The sequence below is a fragment of the Miniopterus natalensis genome, chromosome 11 (assembly GCF_054644295.1).
Source record: "Miniopterus natalensis isolate mMinNat1 chromosome 11, mMinNat1.hap1, whole genome shotgun sequence".
Taxonomy (NCBI): Eukaryota; Metazoa; Chordata; class Mammalia; order Chiroptera; family Miniopteridae; genus Miniopterus; species Miniopterus natalensis.
In genome coordinates this window covers 4,803,588-4,821,243 of record NC_142091.1, presented here as the reverse complement: position 1 = coordinate 4,821,243, position 17,656 = coordinate 4,803,588, and the positions used below count along the sequence as shown (strand labels likewise).

At 43.8% G+C, this 17,656-nt stretch overlaps 1 protein-coding gene across 2 annotated transcripts in view; it reads left to right on the top strand.

Annotated features, from left to right (window-relative positions):
* POU2F3 (POU class 2 homeobox 3) overlaps positions 1-17,656 on the top strand; it is a 76,412-nt gene that overhangs the window by 20,105 nt on the left and 38,651 nt on the right. For both annotated transcript variants that reach the window (XM_087822165.1, XM_087822164.1), the window contains exon 3: positions 13,711-13,745. In XM_087822165.1, coding sequence (XP_087678291.1) covers positions 13,711-13,745 — 35 coding nt within the window. The remainder of the gene's footprint in view (positions 1-13,710; positions 13,746-17,656) is intronic.

The following is a 17,656-nucleotide window of genomic DNA, read 5'->3' as shown; positions in this document are numbered from 1 at the left end:
GCTCCGGGCGCAGCGTGCAGAAGCAGGCTGGCGCCAGGAAGACTCCGACCGTCCACTTGGGACGGGGTCCTGGCCAGGCCCCTCAGCACTGCCTGCCGGATGTCATGAGAGGAGGGGCAGAGGTGGAAGTTGCTCTGGACTCCCAGGACCTCCCACAGGACTAACCTTGCCCTTTCTGTCAGGACTCTGCTGAGCAGAGTGGCCATCCTGCCCTAAGGAGACTCTACCTAGAATCCTGGGGCTCCCCACTAATGTGCGTGCCTTTTGCTCTCTTGATCACTTAATATCATTTTCTATGACTAGGGATGTGGTCTCCACATTTAACCCAACTCCTTCTACCTATGTATAGCTCTAGCCTCTTACTTTGTGGGAAGCTCTTTAGTATAGATGGACAGTCTAGGAAGAGTGTGGGACCAGGGAGATGCTGGAGTTGGGATAGCTAAGTCGGGGCTTTGGTGGAGTCCTCAGATGCTAACAATTGATTTATGCTAGAGTGGGAAGAAGGGGGCACATTGGGCTTGGAGATGTGGGTTTTTCTCCCCCTGATGATCATTCCCAAAACACGCCCATACTTTAAAAGCTCTGTCACTTTGTACATATCACTTAACCTTGTTGAGACTCAGTTTCTTCATCTATAAAATGGAATGAATAATAATGTCTCATCTTCTCAAAGGCAGGGAACTTACCCTGATGCTCTCCGGAGGTCCTCCTAGCCCCGTGAGCCAGGGTTTCAATGCATGGGCTCTCCTCCTGCTTTCTCGCTGGGATCTCATGGCCCAGAGATTCCCGGGAGACCATGAGATTCAAAGAGGCTTGGGAAGACCCCAGCTAGGGGCCCTTTCAACTTAGCACAGATCTCACCCATTCGCCCCACCAAGACCTCCAAACTTGGGGTTCTGAAGCTCCCTTCCTGAGCCCTTTCTCCTCTGCCTCTCCCCTCTGTGTCCGTGTCTTATGTGTGTGCAGAACAAACAGAACAGAGGACAGTGGTACAGAGCATTCTCTGGTCATTCCCGTGGCCCTCTAGGCACAGACAGTAACAGCTTCCAGGAGGGAAGAAGAAGCCCAAGTACATTTCAGTCATTTGCATCGAACCCTAAGACTTCCTTCAGAGATGGAAGGAATTTCAGAGGTCAGCTGAGAACCCCCTCTTGATGTTATCAAATTGCCCCTTCTAATTAAAAAGCACTTCTGTAACTCCCTGAAATAAGCATTCTTTGCTCAAATACTCCCAGCAATGGAAGCCCTGTCGATGTGAAACTGCAGGTTTCACTGCTGGACAACTCGTTAAAAATCCTTCCTTATAATGAGATGAACCCTACTTCCCAGCAGCGCCTACCACTGCTCTGTTCTCTCTTCAGAGCTGCAGGCTAAGCCTGTGTTGCTTCCATGCCAATATTTGGGGAGGAAGGAAAGTCCACTGACATTTATTTAAGCATTTACTATGTACTAGGCACTGTGCCAAGTGATTTCAAATGTTTCCTCATTGAATTATTTTTTAAAACTTTTATTTTTAAAACCTTCAAGCATACCGAAGAGAAAAAACAGTTTAATAAATAATTAATAATTACGTAGTTCTTAACATTTTGCCATATTTGCTGCATCTACTTTTTAAAAGAATAATATATTTTTAACTTTTTATTGTAGACATTTTCAAACACATGCAAAAGTAGAGACAAACACAGTGAGCCCTCCAATACTCATTGCCTGCTCTTGATAACCATCAGATTCCTGCCATTCTTGTTGCTGGAATATTTTCTTATAAATTATGGACATTATAACATTTCAATCCTAGATATGGCAGTATGCATCTCTAAAACATAAGGACATTTTCATTCTCACTTAAAAAATGATCTCATTTAATTCTCATGGCACTGCTAGGAAGACGGTTTCACCTGACAGCGAGTGTTCTCTTCCCTACGCTAAATAGTCTCTCTCGTCTGTTGTGTGATATCTGGACTTTTTACCATCTTGGTCTTCACGCTCTTTGTTTGGTTCATTGGAGTCCCTTTTAAAAAATGGTGCCCTGAACTGGGCATGATGCTCACAGCAGGAGATCTTGAATGGTCTGCATGTCTGCGAATGCACAGGACAGTATTAGCTTCCTAAGCACCCATCTGCAGCACCTTTGGGGTCAATATGGAGCTTCAGTCAATAAAAACTCTTTTTTTGTTTGTTTGTGTGTTTTTTCTGTGAGATACTTTAACACCAACTCCCCTATTTCCCTTGCCCTCAAGGAACTTCAGCATGTTTATTTCCAAATAATGTCTGTCAATAAACAGAAATGAGAATCATTTTTTTTGTTTTCTTCTTTGGGGGTGGTAGGTACATTAGATTCTTTTGGAAATTTAATCTCTTTAAAAATGTAAAATACAGCATATAGATGTTCTAATGGTCAAGTATCTTAAACTATGCACATTTGAATTTTTAATCACCATATGCATCAGCTATGATTATTCCTATTGTTAGTTCCAGTTTGAGGTTGGTCATTGGTATTGGAGAAGAAACTCTTTATTTGGCTGCACATTGTAGCGGTTAGTGTTTCCCCGGCTTTACAGAGGTGTGGTTGACAGGAAACTGTCAGGCGTGAGCCTCATGGTGACGAGACAGGCACTCACGGTGGAAGGATGCCTGCCGTCCAGCTCCTGGCCCGTCCGTGGCCTGCGCACTTGCCTTGTGGGAGTGAGAACAGCCGCGCTCTGGCCTCAGCAGGCTCAGCTGGAGGCGGCCCTGCAGCTGCAGCCCTGTGCTGACACCGCCCTCGGGCCCTGTCCACCTGCCCCCGGGGCTCCTGCGCCTCTCCCAGCCCCAGCCCCTGGCTATCGTTTCTACTCGATGCTCCTATGGCTTTTTTTTTTTAGATTCCACATGGAAGTGATACTGTGTATTGCCTTTTTCTGTGTGGCTTATTTCACTTAGCACGATGCCCTCGCGGCTCATCCGTGTTGTTGCGCACAGAAGGACTTCCTTCCTTTTCGTGCTGAATAATACTTTATTGTGTCTATACTACACCACCTCTTTTTTATCCATTCATCTGGCAATGGGCACTTCAGTCCTGTCCGTAGTTTGACTATCGTGAATAATCTGCTATGGACAGGAAGTGCAGACACTTCTTCAATACCCTGTTTTCACTTTCTTTGGATATTTGCCCAGAAGTTGGATGGCTGGGTCCTATTCAGCAGATTGTAATTTCACTACTTTAGTTTACTACATGACATAGATTAGAAAAGTAGATTTCTGGGTTAGAGTATTTGTCAAAACAGAATTCTCTAATTAAAAGAAAAATCTTCAGTTTACTTTTTTCCTTTTTAATTTTTATTGGGGGTAAAACATAAAATTTAAACACAATATAAAATTTAAACATAAGATTTGCCATCTTAACAATTTCTAAATGTATAGTTCACCCTTCCCTGTCTTTTATTTATACAGGTGATTTTTAAACCTAAATGCACTAATTCTCATTACATTGTATTTTGTTGGTTTTGGCCCCTGATTTGAATCTACTGAAATATTTTCTAATCCTGATTTCCATTATCCAGTTTTCTGGATAATCTTACTATGTGCTTTGAATCACTCCCCAAAACAACCATCATCTATACTGTTTATCTGCCTAAGCTGCTAATTAAAGTTTAATACTCTGTTTCTCTGTGTTGGACACTGGCTGCAGTGCATTGATTGGGAAAATTGTGTTAGTTGAAGACTTGAGAAATCCAAGTTTTGGTCCTGATTCAGGGTCTCTGAAGCTGTGTGGCCTTGGCAAGGTGCTTTCCCTCTGAGGTTGGACTTCAGTGTTCTTCCGACTCTAAAAATAATGTTCCTGCCCATATGTGTGTGTCCTGCTTTGTTTTTTCTGCAAGTGATCACTGCCTTCCCAAGAGGGAGCTAGGGCTTGGAAATAGAATGTGTGCAGGTTTCTGCAGATGGCACCTGTGAGCACCTGCAATTTCTTAGGTCTCAGTTGTTTTTGTAGGACTTTCTTAGTAATTTGGATCAAATACATAGTCATTCAGCACCTACTATGTGTTAGACACTTTTAGGCACTCGAGGTACAAAGATAAATAAGATGTAATAACCCATATATAATAAGATGTAATAAGGCCTCTAGGAGCTCAGACTTTCATGAGGGAAACAGATACACCTAAGAAATGGGACACCTGCTGTAAGGGACATGGGAACACAGAGGAGGAAACCCTTTGTTTTGCTTTGGATAAGTTTCACGGAGGACGTGACATTCATGTTGGGTTTTGGAGGATGATTGTGTTTTTTCTAGGGAGAAGGGCATTCCAGTCCAAGGGAACAGAATGTAGAAAGTCCCTACCATAGGACCAGGCTCAACCTGTTTGAGAAATAGCCCAGAATGTGTGGAGTTCAGCTCCACAATTGGATAGTCTTCCCAGCTTAGAGATCATGGTCACCAGCTTTATCTCACTTTACCATAGTCCTGGGAGGTGGCTTGGTTGGTAATTATGACCTTATTTTGCCATTGAGAAACCTGAGGCTCCAGAACTTCCTGCCTTGACCACACAGCTTGGGAGTGGTGGAGCCAAGGCTTGAACCCCAGTCCTTTGACTCCAAGTCCAGAATTCTTTCCAAGTATATCGCACTGCTCCTACATGTAGCATCTTAAAGGGGCAAAAAAGAAATTTCTGGCAATTGTGGACCAGTATTTCACACAATATAATAATTGCATCTCTTCCTTTCTCTGGGAAAGAGGAACACCTTCCTCACTCTCTCAAAGAAGAATAAACTGAGTCTGGGAATGACTCGCAGTCACCTCTCTGATCTAAAGCATTAGGGGAGCAGCAGAAACCCAGTGAGCTAGATCTTGGCACAGAGTTTCCAGGCACCACCTCCCAGGCCTTTCCTGTAGACTGGGTGGGGAGAGATGCCAGGTGGAACAAGTCCAGTGACCATGGGAGAAAAGCAGGAACAAGCTCCACAGTAAAATGAGAGCTGAGGTGGTGCCCTGTCAGCCAGGTCTGGAGGGAGAATCGGCAGTGTCCTCATGCGTTAACTAATGCCTCTATTGGACCACATCACCCAGTCCGGCCTAGACCCCAAGTGCTTTGAGCTCCTTCTCACCGGCTGCGGGCCATGAGGAAAGCCATGTCTCCTGAGAACAATCTTACCTGTTTAGCAGTGGAATCAGAATCAGAATGGGAATCGCCCGGTGGCACTGAGCCCCTTTTAAGCGCCCCACACTGAGCTCGGTGCCACTGTCCATTTTCCTGGGATGTCCTGGGGTCAGTCCCTGGGAGGTCCTGGCTGGCCCAGGCACCTCCAATCCACCCATTTAGTTAGCTCAGGATTCAAGAAAAATTAGGCAGAGATACCAGTGCAAGTAAGAATGAATTTTATGAGAAAGGGAAACCTCATCACCGGGCTCCAAGTGCAGCAAGTGCCTCCTCATGATGAGAGGCCTCTTGACAAAGGCCAAGAAAACCTTCCAGACAAGAGAATTGCTGATTGTTGGCTGGTGAGTTTTCAGATTAATCTTTGAATTCTGCTCGCTCATTTTTTTTTTCATTTTGTGGATCTCACAAATGACATGGTAATGGCTTTCACAGAAATCAAAACCAAAGGCTTCTTTAATTGCCCACAAATATGGTGACCCCTCCAAGTCAAGCTGCTTTGGCCCTGCAGCCGTTCCCGCTCTCTCGGCTGCGCTCACACATCTGTGTCACCTCCCCCTGGAAGCACCTTCCCCTCTGGCCGCTCGCCTGGTCCTCCTGCTTGATGTCCAGCGTTCTCCAGCCTTCTGTGCTGGCTCCTCATCACCATCCCAGCCCCAACCTTCTTCCTTCTTCCTTTGGACTCGTTTCTTTGTAACTCGCTGAGCCCTGTGGCCTTGTGGAAGCTGATATCGCTGTATATGTACCACCTGTAAGCTGGTGAATACCCAATTTATATTTCTGACTGCACACTTCTGAGCCCAAACTCATTTCCCCGCCTCCCCTGGGATATCTAATTGGCATCTCAAGCTTAACTCGTTCAAAAATGTGGCTTTTGATTTTCTACTACCAGCCTACTCCTCCTTGAGTCACCCCATTTCAGGGAATGGCACACCTCTCACTCCATCGAGAAAGTCCAACCTCTAGGAATCATTCTTTTGTTTTTTTTTTTAAAGTATATCTTTATTGATTTCAGAGAGAGGAAAGGAGAGAGAGAGAGAGAGAGAAACATCAATGATGAGAGAGTCATTGATCGAGCCTGCAACCCGGGCATGTGCCCTGACCAGGAATCGAACCCCAATCGCTTGGATCCCAGGTTGATGCTCAACCGCTGAGCCACGCCCGGCTGGGCTGGGAATCATTCTTGATTCCTCTCCTTCCCTAGCACCCACCTCCCATCCATCAGCTGGTCCTGTCAGCTACCAATTCAAAACATATTCTGAATCTAGGCCCTTCTCACTATCTTCTCTGCTACCCTCCCATCCAGCCCACTGCCCCCTCTCACCTGAGCCACTGCACCAGCCTCCCAGCTGGTCTCCTTACTACTCTTACCCCAACACTGAATCAGTGCAGGTTTAAACACTTAAGTCGGGTCATGTTACTCCTGTGCCGAAAACCCTCCATCACTTTCCATCACCCTTGGCAGGAAACCTGAAATCTACGTGACCCGCCTGTCAGGCCCAAGCAAGTCATCTCGTCCCTGGTTACCCCTATCTACTTCTCTCTGGCCATACTGGTTTCCTTACTGTTCCTCAGAATACAAGCCTGTTCTTGCCTCAGGTCCCAATCCGTCTTCTGGAATGATCTTCCCCAGACCTTCAAAAGGTTGGGTCCTCACTTCATTCAATGAAAATGTCACCTCCCCTGAGAGGCCTTCCCAGACCACCCTGCTCACAAACAATCTCTGACACACTCTTTCCCTGACCATGTGTTACTGTTCCCTCACTAATTACCTCTAAATGAAATTGTGTGTGTGTGTATATATTTTTTATTCCTTTTATGTCTCCCCAACTAGAAATGAGGTCAGAAATGTCCATCTGTCTTGTTCAGTATTATATTCCCAGTGACAAGAACAGTGCCTGGCCTATAGAGTGTGCTTAATATATACTTGCAGAATGAATGTAAAATTTAAAAATTACTCCTTATTAGGCCACCTTTAAAATGTCATGAAAAGATTTTTTTTAATGTAAAAGCAATTTTACCTTTAAGTCTACCCTTCCAAGGCAACCATTCTTAGTCTGTGGGCCCTTCCATGTCCAGCTCCCCCACAGGCTTTATTTGCCATCTTCGTTGGTCTCAAAATCAGGCTGCTATTCAGAGATCACCTGATGTCCCCCCACCTCCCTCTTCCCTGGGATTCCTCAGCCGCCCCCTCTGTGCTCATCTTGCCGGCCCAGTCGCTCTTGGAGACGTCTCACGGCCATGCAGCAAAGGCCTCCCTGCCGTTGTTTAGAACAGAGAAGAGGGAAAGGGGCTTAAGTTAAAACTCCAGAGGATTCTCTTAGACACCATTCATTCATCAACAGGCATTTCGTGTGTGTGTGTGTGTGTGTGTGTGTGTGTGTGTGTGTGTGGCACAAGACAATTTTTTTCTTTTTTTTTAATATATCTTTATTGATTTGAAAGAGAGGAAAGGAGAGGGAGAGAGAGAGATAGAAACATCAATGATGAGAGAGTCATTGATCAGCTGCCTCCTGCACAACCCCAACTGGGGATCGAGCCCACAACCCAGGCATGTGCCCTGATTGGGAATCGAACCCTGATCGCCTGGATCCTGGGTCGACGCTCAACCGCTGAGCCACGCCCGGCCAGGCACAAGACAATCTTTGATTAAGTAATGATAATTGGACCTATAGTAGGGGAAAACATGATATAACATAGGTGGGATGTTTCGTCTGTAGGCATTTCTTGAAACTCTGACCTGTGTTAGAAACTATGGTGGCCATTGGGGATATAAAAATGAGTGTCATTGTCCCAGTTTTCAAGGAACTCATAAATAGTGAGAGAGAAAAGCACACAGACAAATAAGGAGTTGCCAGATAAGCACCACGTGGCTGGTAGAGAGGGTCACTGATTCCAGAAGGGCAGGGACTCACTCTGTGAACATGGACAGAGTCTGAGGACATGGAAACGAAGCTGTGGGGTGTTTGGACGTGAGTGAGCGTTCTAGTGGCTGCAGTGAAAGGTGCCGGGAGGAAGGGAGAGGGACAGCGAGTGGCAGAAGACAAAGCAGAGAGGGTAGGCAGAAACCAGGTCACCCGGCAAATTAATTATATCTTATGCTAAGAAACTTGGACTTTATCCCAAAGCTATTGAAGATCCAGTGAAAAGCAGAAGAAGTTTCTGATTGCAAGTTCTGAATTTATTCACTCGTTCATTTATTCATTCATTAAATCAATATATTTTGAGCACCTGTTAGGTGCTAAGCAGTACTGGGCTCTGGGTGGATGGTATATAATTGTTGTTTTCTTTTGTTTCTCTTTTTTAAAATTTTCAATTACAGTTGATGTACAATATTATATTAGGTTCAGGTGTACAGCATAGGGATTAGATGTTTATATAACTTACGAGACAACCACCTCGATAGATCTAACATTCATCTGACACCATGCCTAATTATCACAGTATTATTTACCACGTTCCCTGGCTGACTCTTCTATAACTTCCACTTTGTATTCTTAATCCTTTCACCCCTTTCACCCATGCCCCCACCCCCCTTCCCTCTGTCAACCATCAATTTAGTCTCTGTATCTATGTTTATTTCTGTTTTGTTTGTTAATTTTGTTTTTTAGATTCCACATATAAGTGAAATCATATGGTATTTGTGTTTCTTTGTCTGACTTATTTCACTCAGCATGATACCCTCTAGGTCCATCCATGTTGACACAAATGGAAGATTTTACTATTACATTGCATAAATGTACCACAACTTCCTTACCCACTCATCTATGGACGGACGCTTGGGCTGCTTCCACATCTTGGCTATTGTAAATAACGCTGCAATGAACATAGGGGTGCATATGTTTTTCCGAATTAGTGTTTTGGATTTCTTCAGATAAATACCCAGAATTGGAATTTGTGGGTCATACAATGGCTCAACTTTTAATTTTTTGAGGAATCTCCATACTGTTGTTTTTCTAACAGTGGCCACACTAATTGGCAATCCCACTTCCCTTTTCTCCACGCCCTCGCCAGCACTTGTTTGCTGTTTATAGATGACAGCCGGTGTGAGGTGATATCTCACTGGGGTTTTAACTTGCGTCTCTCTGGAGCTTAATGATGTTGAGCATCTTTTCATGTGTTTCTTGTCCATCTGTATGTCCTCTTTGGAGAAGTGTGTGTTCAGGTCCTCTGCCCATTTTTTAATTGGATTGTTTGTCCTTTTGGTGTTAAGTTGTATGAGTTTCTTACGTATTTTGGATATGAACTCCTTATTTGTCGTTGGCAAATACCTTCTCCTATTCAGTAGGTTGTCTTTTTGTTTTGCTGATGGTTTCCTTTGCTGTTTAAAATATGTTTGGCTTCATTTGTTTAGTTTTTCTTTTATTTCCCTTGCCCAAGGATACATAGCAGAAAACAGTACTGAGAGCCAGGTCAGGGAGTTAACGGCCTATGCTTTTTTCTAGGAGTTATATGGTCTGGGGTCTTACATTTAAGTCTGTAATCCACTTTGAGTGCATTCTTGTGTGTGGTGTAAGAAAATGATCCAGTTTTATTCTTTTGCATGTGTCTGTCCAGTTTTCCAAACACCATTTATTGATGAGACTGCCTTTACCCCATCGTATGCTCTTGCCTCCTTTATCATGGATTAACTGACCATATTGCTGTGGGTTTATTTCTGGGGTCTTTGTTCTGTTCCACTGATCTATGTGTCTGTTCTTATGCCAGTATTGTGACTACTGTATCCTTGTAGTATAGTTTGATAGCACGTAGTGTGAGACGTCCAGCTTTGTTCTTTTCCCCCCGTCAAGATTGCTGTGGCTATTCAGGGTCTTTTTTGGTTCCATGTAAATATTGGGATTATTAGTTCTAGTTCTGTGAAATACACCATTGGTATTTTGATAGGGATTACAGTGACCCGTCGATTGCTTTGAGCAGTGTGAACATTTTAACAGTGTTGATTCTTCCTGTCCGTAATCATGGTATGTGTTTCCACTTACTTGTATTGTCTTCAGTTTCTTTCTTCCATGTCTTATAGTTTTCTGTGTACAGTTCTTTTGATGCAATTGTAAATGGGGTTGTTTTCTTTTTTTTACTTAAAAGTTTTTAGTTTATTAATCTTCTCATGAAAATCTGTAATCGCCACAGATGAAGTCCCTGAAGAACCTTTACTCCTGTCGTCCCGTCTCCAGCTCACATTTTGCAGCACCAGCACCAGACTTTGCAGTCCTCTGGCTTTCTTCATTCTGTTCTTGGGTTCCTCTCACTGTTTACTTAAAGTCTTCGTTTCATACAGGCCATGACTTACACATCTATGCTTGGGTTCATTTTTCTTTGCATAATCTAAGGAATCATAAATCATGACAAAGCACGTTGTCCTACCACCACCAAAGTGGTTTCTGAATCCAGACACAAAGATGGCACCTGGTGTGGTCTTGTACATTTTGGCCAGTTTTCCCCATATTTCTGTCTTATGTACTGTTGTGTCCCTAGGGTGCAGGATGTGGATGACCATTTGTTTCTGCTGCAATAGTCTGTTGGTCATGAACTTTCTGTCAGGATAGTTAGTGTGTTGTTTATGATAATGGCCTATCTTTAAGCAGTCAAGAAGAAAAAGAGAGGGATTGTTCTCTTAATTTCTCTTTCTATAGTTCATTATTGGTGAATAAAAATACAACTGATATCTGGATATTAATTTCTTATCCTGCTGCTTGACTGAGTTCATCGATCAGTTCTTGTAGTTTTTTGGTGGAATCTTTAGTGTTCTCTATGTACATAATCATGTCATCTGCAAATAATGAGTTTTACTTTTTCCTTTCCAATTTGAATGCCTTTTATTTATTCTCCTTGTCTGATTGATGTGTCTAGGACTTTTTCTACTATGTTGAGTAAAAGTGGTGAAAGTGGCCCTAGCTGGTTTCGCTCAGTGGTGAGAGAGCATTGGCCCGTGGACTGAAGGGTCCTGGGTTCGATTCCAGTCAAGGGCATCGCCGTACCTCAGTTGCAGGCTCGATCCCCGACCCCAGTCGGGGCACATGTAGGAGACAACCAATTGATATGTGTCTCCCACATTGTTGTTTCTCTCTCTCTCCCTTCCCCTTCTACTCTCTCTGAAAAGGGAATGGAAAAAATATCCTCAGGTGAGGATTAAAAGAAAAACAACTGGTAAAAGTGAACAATCTTCTTTTTCCCTATCTTAAGGAAAATCCTTTTAGCTTTTCATCATTGAGTATGATGCTGGCTGTGGGTTTGTCACATACGGCCTTTATTATGTTGAGGTATGTTCCCTCTATTCCTACTTTGCTAAGAGTTTTTGTCATAAATGGTGCTAGATTTTGTCAAGTGCTTTTTCTGCATCTATTGGTGTGATTGTATGGTTATTACCCTTCATTTTATGTATGTGTGTATTATGCTAACTGATTTGCAGATATTAAACCAACCTTGCCTCCCAGGAATAGATCCAAATTGATCATAATATATAATCTTTTTAATGTATTTCTGAATTCAGTTTGCTAATTTTTTTATTTTTAGGAGTTTTGCATCTCTGTTCATCAGGGATATTGGCCTATATATATATATTTTGAAGTGCCTTTGTCTGGCTTTAGATTAGGGTAAAATGATCTTGGGAGCCTTCCTTCCTCTTCAATTTTTTGGAATAGTTTGATAAAGATAGGTGTCAGTTCTTCTTGGAATTATTTGGTAAAATTCCCCTGTGAAGCCATCTGGTCCAGGCTTTTATTTGTCGGGAGGTTGTTGTTTTTATTATTACTGATTCAATTTCATATGTTCTTGAGTATTCTAGTTATATTCTTGTTATTGTTCTGTTCAGATTTTCTGTTACTTCTTTATTCAGTCTTGGCAGATTGCATGTTTTTAGGAATTCATCTATTTCTTCTTGATTGTACAATTTGTTGGCATATAATTGTTTGTAGAATTTTTCTATAATTTTTTGTATTACTTCGGTGTCAGTTGTCACTACTCCTCTTTCATTTCTGATTTTGTTTATTTGGGTTTTTTCTCTGTTTTTCTTGATGAGCCTGGTTAAATAATTATCAGTCTTGTTTATCTTTTTAAAAAGTCAGCTCTTGGTTTCATTGATCTTTTGTATTGTTCTTTAGACTGTTTTCTTTATTTCTAATCTGATCTTTATTCTTTCTTTTCATCTACTCACTTTGGCTTTGTTTGTTGTTATTTTTCTAGTTTTTTTAGGTTTAAGGTTAGATTGTTTTTTTGAGATGTTTCTTGTTTCTTGAGGTAGACCTGTGTTGCTATGAATCTCCCTCTTAGAACTGCTTTGGCTGTGTCCCATAAATTTTGGGTTATTTTGTTTTCATTGTCATTTGTTTCAATGTATTTTTTGGTTTCTTCCGTGATCTCATTGTTAACACATTCATTGTTTAGTAGTATGCTATTTGGCCTCAATATTGTGTGTTTTTCAGTTTTCTTTTGTTATTGATTTCTAGTTTCATATCATTGTGAATGGAGAAAACGCTTGATCTGATTTCAGTCTTCCCAAATTTGTTGAGACATGTTTTGTGACCTAATGTGTGGTCTAGTCTAGAAAATGTTCTACTTGCACTTGAAAAAGAATGTATATTCTGCTGCTTTGGTATGGAATGTTCCAATAATGTCAATTAAATCCACCTGGTCTAATGTGTTATTTAAGGCCACTCTTTCCTTGTTGATTTTCTGAATGGACAGCCTATCCATAGACATCAATGGGGTGTTAAAGTCCCCTGCCATTACTGTATTACTGTGGATCTTTCTCTTTATGTAATTATATGTTTAAGCAAATTATGGTATGTCCACAGAATGGAATATTAGGTAGCCATTAAAATGATGTTTGCAAGCATAGGAAAATAGTTTTAATGCTCCTTAATAGTAAAAGAAAAATATGTGTGATGCTCACTAGAAAAATCATGGTAATAATCTGTACAGACTAGTTATCAATGAGAAAAATAAACATAAAAACAACCATAAAATATACCAAAATATTAATTACAGTTGCTTCTCAGCAGAGTGATTTTCCTGCTACTTTATACTTTTCCTGTACCAAAAGTTTTCTTTATTAAGCACATATTTAATGTTTCAACTAAACTTTTATGCAAAAGGAAATAGTTGAACAAGACAAGAAATGGAAATTGGAAGGTAGGGAGAAATAGAACTGCCACCTGCCTACCTGACATGACTTAGATATCATTACCCCTGAAAGGCTAAGATGTAGGAGGACTTCTTGCCTATGGCAGTTCCTTTAAGATGCATGGCTGGTCATTCTTTGCTTACCCATGAAAGCACCTGTAATAGCTTCTGCCTAAGGGAGTGACAAAGAACCCACACTCTGGTATGGCAATTTCTAATCTTAGCTGACTCTGTGACCTTGGACAGGCCAGTCTACTTTTTCCCTGGTTACCCACCTTTCTGAAAGAAATTTTCCAAAGACCTTTCTAGGAAACATGATAAGCAGGAGGATTCTAGTCATAGGGAAAATGGATGTTCTTTTTCAACATAAAGACAAGCTTATCTCAACACCCTACTTTTCCTCTAACCTTCGTTCTCTTCCAATCCTGCTAGCAACTAATATTTGTTTTATCTCTTCCAGGAAATGATCGAAACAGCCTAGATTTCAACAGGCAGGTAAGGACTTTCAGAACAAAACCTTTATTCAATAAATTTTGGGGGTCACTTGTACTATGTCAGATGTGGGAGAAACAAAAAAAATTAAGTAAAGTTTGAGATCCTTGTTCAGAACCCTACACTTGAGGATTAGAACGGATCTCTAAAGGGCTTTTGCTTCCAACTCCTTTCCAACCCACAACCAATGTCTGGATCTCTTCCCCCCACCCCGAAGAATACTGACTAACGTAGCACCTGTTTAGCATGGGCTGCATGCCAGGTGAGGCCCAGAATCTAAGACAGCAGCTCTTTTCCTGTCAAGGCTGGACCCGAGTTGCCTCTTGGATGAGTCTGTTCACATGGTCCGCCTGTGTGTGGAGGAATTTATGGAGGTACAAAGTATGGAGTACCTGCATTTCTCATGGAACTCCTGATTCACAGGAAGTAGACAGCAGACAAAAAAGGGGAAACAAAGAACAGAAAGAGCTCAGAAAGGGGTGAGTGACCAAGCCCAGTGGGACAATGTGGGCACAAGCTTGGTGCCTTGAAGGAAATCAAGTTGGGAGTGGGAGTTGATCAGGGAGGGCTTCGGGCCGGGTAAGGTGGTGCTGGATGGGCCGCAGGATGGTTGGATGTGGGTGTGTGAAAAGAGGGTGAAGCAGAAACAAGATTTTCCTCTTAGGCTTCGAGGCAGATGGGAAGCATGGGGCAGGGCAGAGACAGGGTGTGACGTCAGAAGCAGGAGGTATGAGAGTTTGCTGAGAGGAGGAAGTCTATGCTGGACACAAGCAGGGACCAGTAATGGAGGGTCCTACAGAGTTGGAGAGGCGAGACTTAGGTACAGAATCAGGAGCCTGGATTTTGGTTCTGTTTCTGCTACTAGTCAGCTGTATAACCTTGGTCAAGTCACTTAACATTATTGGTCTGAATTTTCTCAGCTGAAGAATTAATTTATTTCATAAATTTGGGGTGGGGGTGGGGGAAACGTGCTATGTCAGGTGTGGGAATACAAAGAAAACTAAGAGTGTTCTCTGCCCTGGAGGAGTTCATAGTCTATCATAAAGTATGGGGAAGAAAGAGAGGGAAAGGGGAAGGGGGGGGGGGAGAGAGGCTCTCACGGTGTAGTCTCAGTCATGCTTACTGCAGGTATATGAAAGCATGGTGTCAACAGAAATGGGAATAGTTAATTTTCCTGGGGCCTCAGGGCAGGCTTCATGGAGAAGCTAATATTTGTATCTAGCTCTAAAGGGTGAGTAGGGCAGGCTTCATGGAGAAGCTAATATTTGTATCTAGCTCTAAAGGGTGAGTAGGAGTTCGTTAGGTAGAGAAAAGTAGACTGGAGAGGGAGATGATCCCAGTGGGGTGCTGATTGGATAACCACTAGTTTCTTGCCACTCTGACCATCTGAGTTCAGGTTTAGACAGAAGTCTGGGGTGGAGCTGGAGGTGAAACTCAGACCTATGTTTTCCCCTTTATCTGCAGAGTGATTTGATGTCATTACTAACATTTTTAAAAAGACTTTTAATTCTGGGTACATCTTTCACAGTCAGAGAAAGGAATAAACGAGTCCTGAGCCAAAACCTCTCATGCAGGCAACTTCTGCAATTTTGTTCCTTGGGGAAGTTCGCTAACAAGTGGAAGCCAAGGGCTCTCCCTCCTCCCTGGAGACCTAGCCCAGAGATAGGCTGCCGTGCAGGAGTCACCAAGGTGGGCTGTGAGGAAGCGCTTGCAGAGAATGTGATTTATTAAGCATTGGAACAGCTATCAGCGAGGGAGGCCATAGAGCCAGCTTCTCACTCATGGTCTTAAAATACAAGACAGATTCTTATCTAAGGGGTAGTTTGGGCCGGGTTTGCTTCATGGGCAGGAAGTTGGAGGCGATTCCCAAGGATTCTGGGATCCTGGATGAGAGTCCTAAGCAGGTTGGGTTGTGGCCTATACCCTGTGCTTCCTCTCCTGAGGACAAAGGATCCCAGCCCCAGGCCCTTGGATGAGATGCACAGGGAGGAGCTCATCCCACACCAAGATATGGCTCCACCAACCCAGCCCAGAGGTGGTTCACTTCACAGGCCCAGTGGGTCTGGCTGCCAGTGCAATCTCTCTAAATCTTGAGAAACCTCCGTGCTTAAGACAGGGCTGGGGGCAGCCCCTATGGCCTGGGGTGGCCAACAGAGAGGTCCCTGACCCTTTGAATGTCTTTTGGGGTGTGGTTTCTCCACCAGTTGGGAGAAAGTTTCCTGGCTTCTGCCAGGATTGGGCCTCCCTTGAGTTTACTTCCCTCCCTCTCCTGGGAAGGGTTTTTGGATTTCTTGTTACCAACAAGAACAGACATGACAGACTTTCTTTAAAGAGAGGGGAATTTTGGAGGAACAGAGGCTCAGCCGAGCCGCACATATTCATACACTTAGAATGGAGCTCTTCTCTGTTCATAACCACACACATCCACGCCCTCCCTGAGGTTCCTCCTGGCTCCCTCTCACCTCATCCCTCAAATGCCATCAGACACTGACACCCACACGCTCACATTCGTACCAGCTCACCTGTGGGCCTACAGGCAGGCGCCCAGGATTTCTCAGGCCACTGCACTGACAAAACCAACATTTTGCTGAGTACCAGGCTCTGTGCAGGGTGCTTTGGGTACTTTATCTCATTAATTCTCACTATAAACCAAGTGTTACTACCCCCATTATACATGAAAGGAAACTTCTTCCCAGGTAGCCACCTTTTTTGGTGAAAAATTTGAGAGGTAAGTAATTTGCTGAAAGTCAGAATTGGCCAGTTGGCAGAGTCAGAGATAGACCCACATCTCTTTGACTCTAGAGCCCGTTTCCCCACGATGCCTTGCTCGACCTTCCTCTGCAGCCTCTGAGCTCTCCTCTCCCTGTACATTCGCTCCGTCTTTAGGGAGAGGCCTGGGAGCCAGAGGCTGAGCATGACCTCACAGTGACTAACTGGGAGGAAATGGGAGGTGGAGGGAGTGGGGAGAAGAAGAAAGAGAGGCTGTGTAGGAGCAGCCTGTGTGTGTAACACAGACACTGGAAGCAAAGGATGAGCCACTGCCTTGGTGAAGCTCCTGCTGGAGGGCCCCAAGCTGCCTGGTGCACAGAGCTGAGCCCGGTGCTGGGCAGACCACAGTGCGGACGCTGTGTGAGAGGGGAGGCTGGCGCGTCAGGCCGCTCTGTGCCGAGGCTGCTAACTCCCCGAGCCCGCGTGGGGATGAGGGGGGGATCCACAGGCAGGGCTACCCTTCCGTCTGCAGGAGGGATAAGCAAAGCTGAGATGCAGCAGAGTACAACCAGATCCCGGATGGAAGTCAGGAGTCCTGGGTGCCAGTGCTCTTTCTGCCCCTTGCTAGTTGCTGCCTTTGTCTTTCTGTGCCTCAGTTTCCTCAAGAATAAAATGAAGAAGTTTGTGTGCGATGACCTCTGGGCCCCAGCAGTCTGTGTGTTACGGTCCCATCATTTTTCTTGTGCTACATTCCACTGGTTAGTTTGACTCCCACTCTCCTTTCTTTTCTTTTTTTAAGAGAAATGAGGAAGAGAGTGTCTGCTTCTTTACCCCAAGATGGAGGGTGAAGGGAAGTATGTAATATGGAATCTTTTCAGCACTTACGCTCCTGTGTGATCTAGTGAAAAGAAACATTTGAAATTTAGGGACAAAGACAGGAGGACCTAGCAGGCTGGATCTGGGGCCAACCACTCATCCTTCGAATGTCAAGTTTCTCCCAAGCTCTAGGTCGAGGGAGCCATTTATAAGAAGATGCACTGCAGCAGGAGGCAGTGAATTCTGTGGGAGACGTAAGAGTGCTGAGCTCTGTGATGCTGCCTGAGGATATCACTGAAGAGATGGCATCTGAAGTGGGTGACAACAGGGAAGTAGGGGGTGACTGGCAGAGAGGGACAGCAAGAATGTTTCTGGCACAGGAGGCTCAC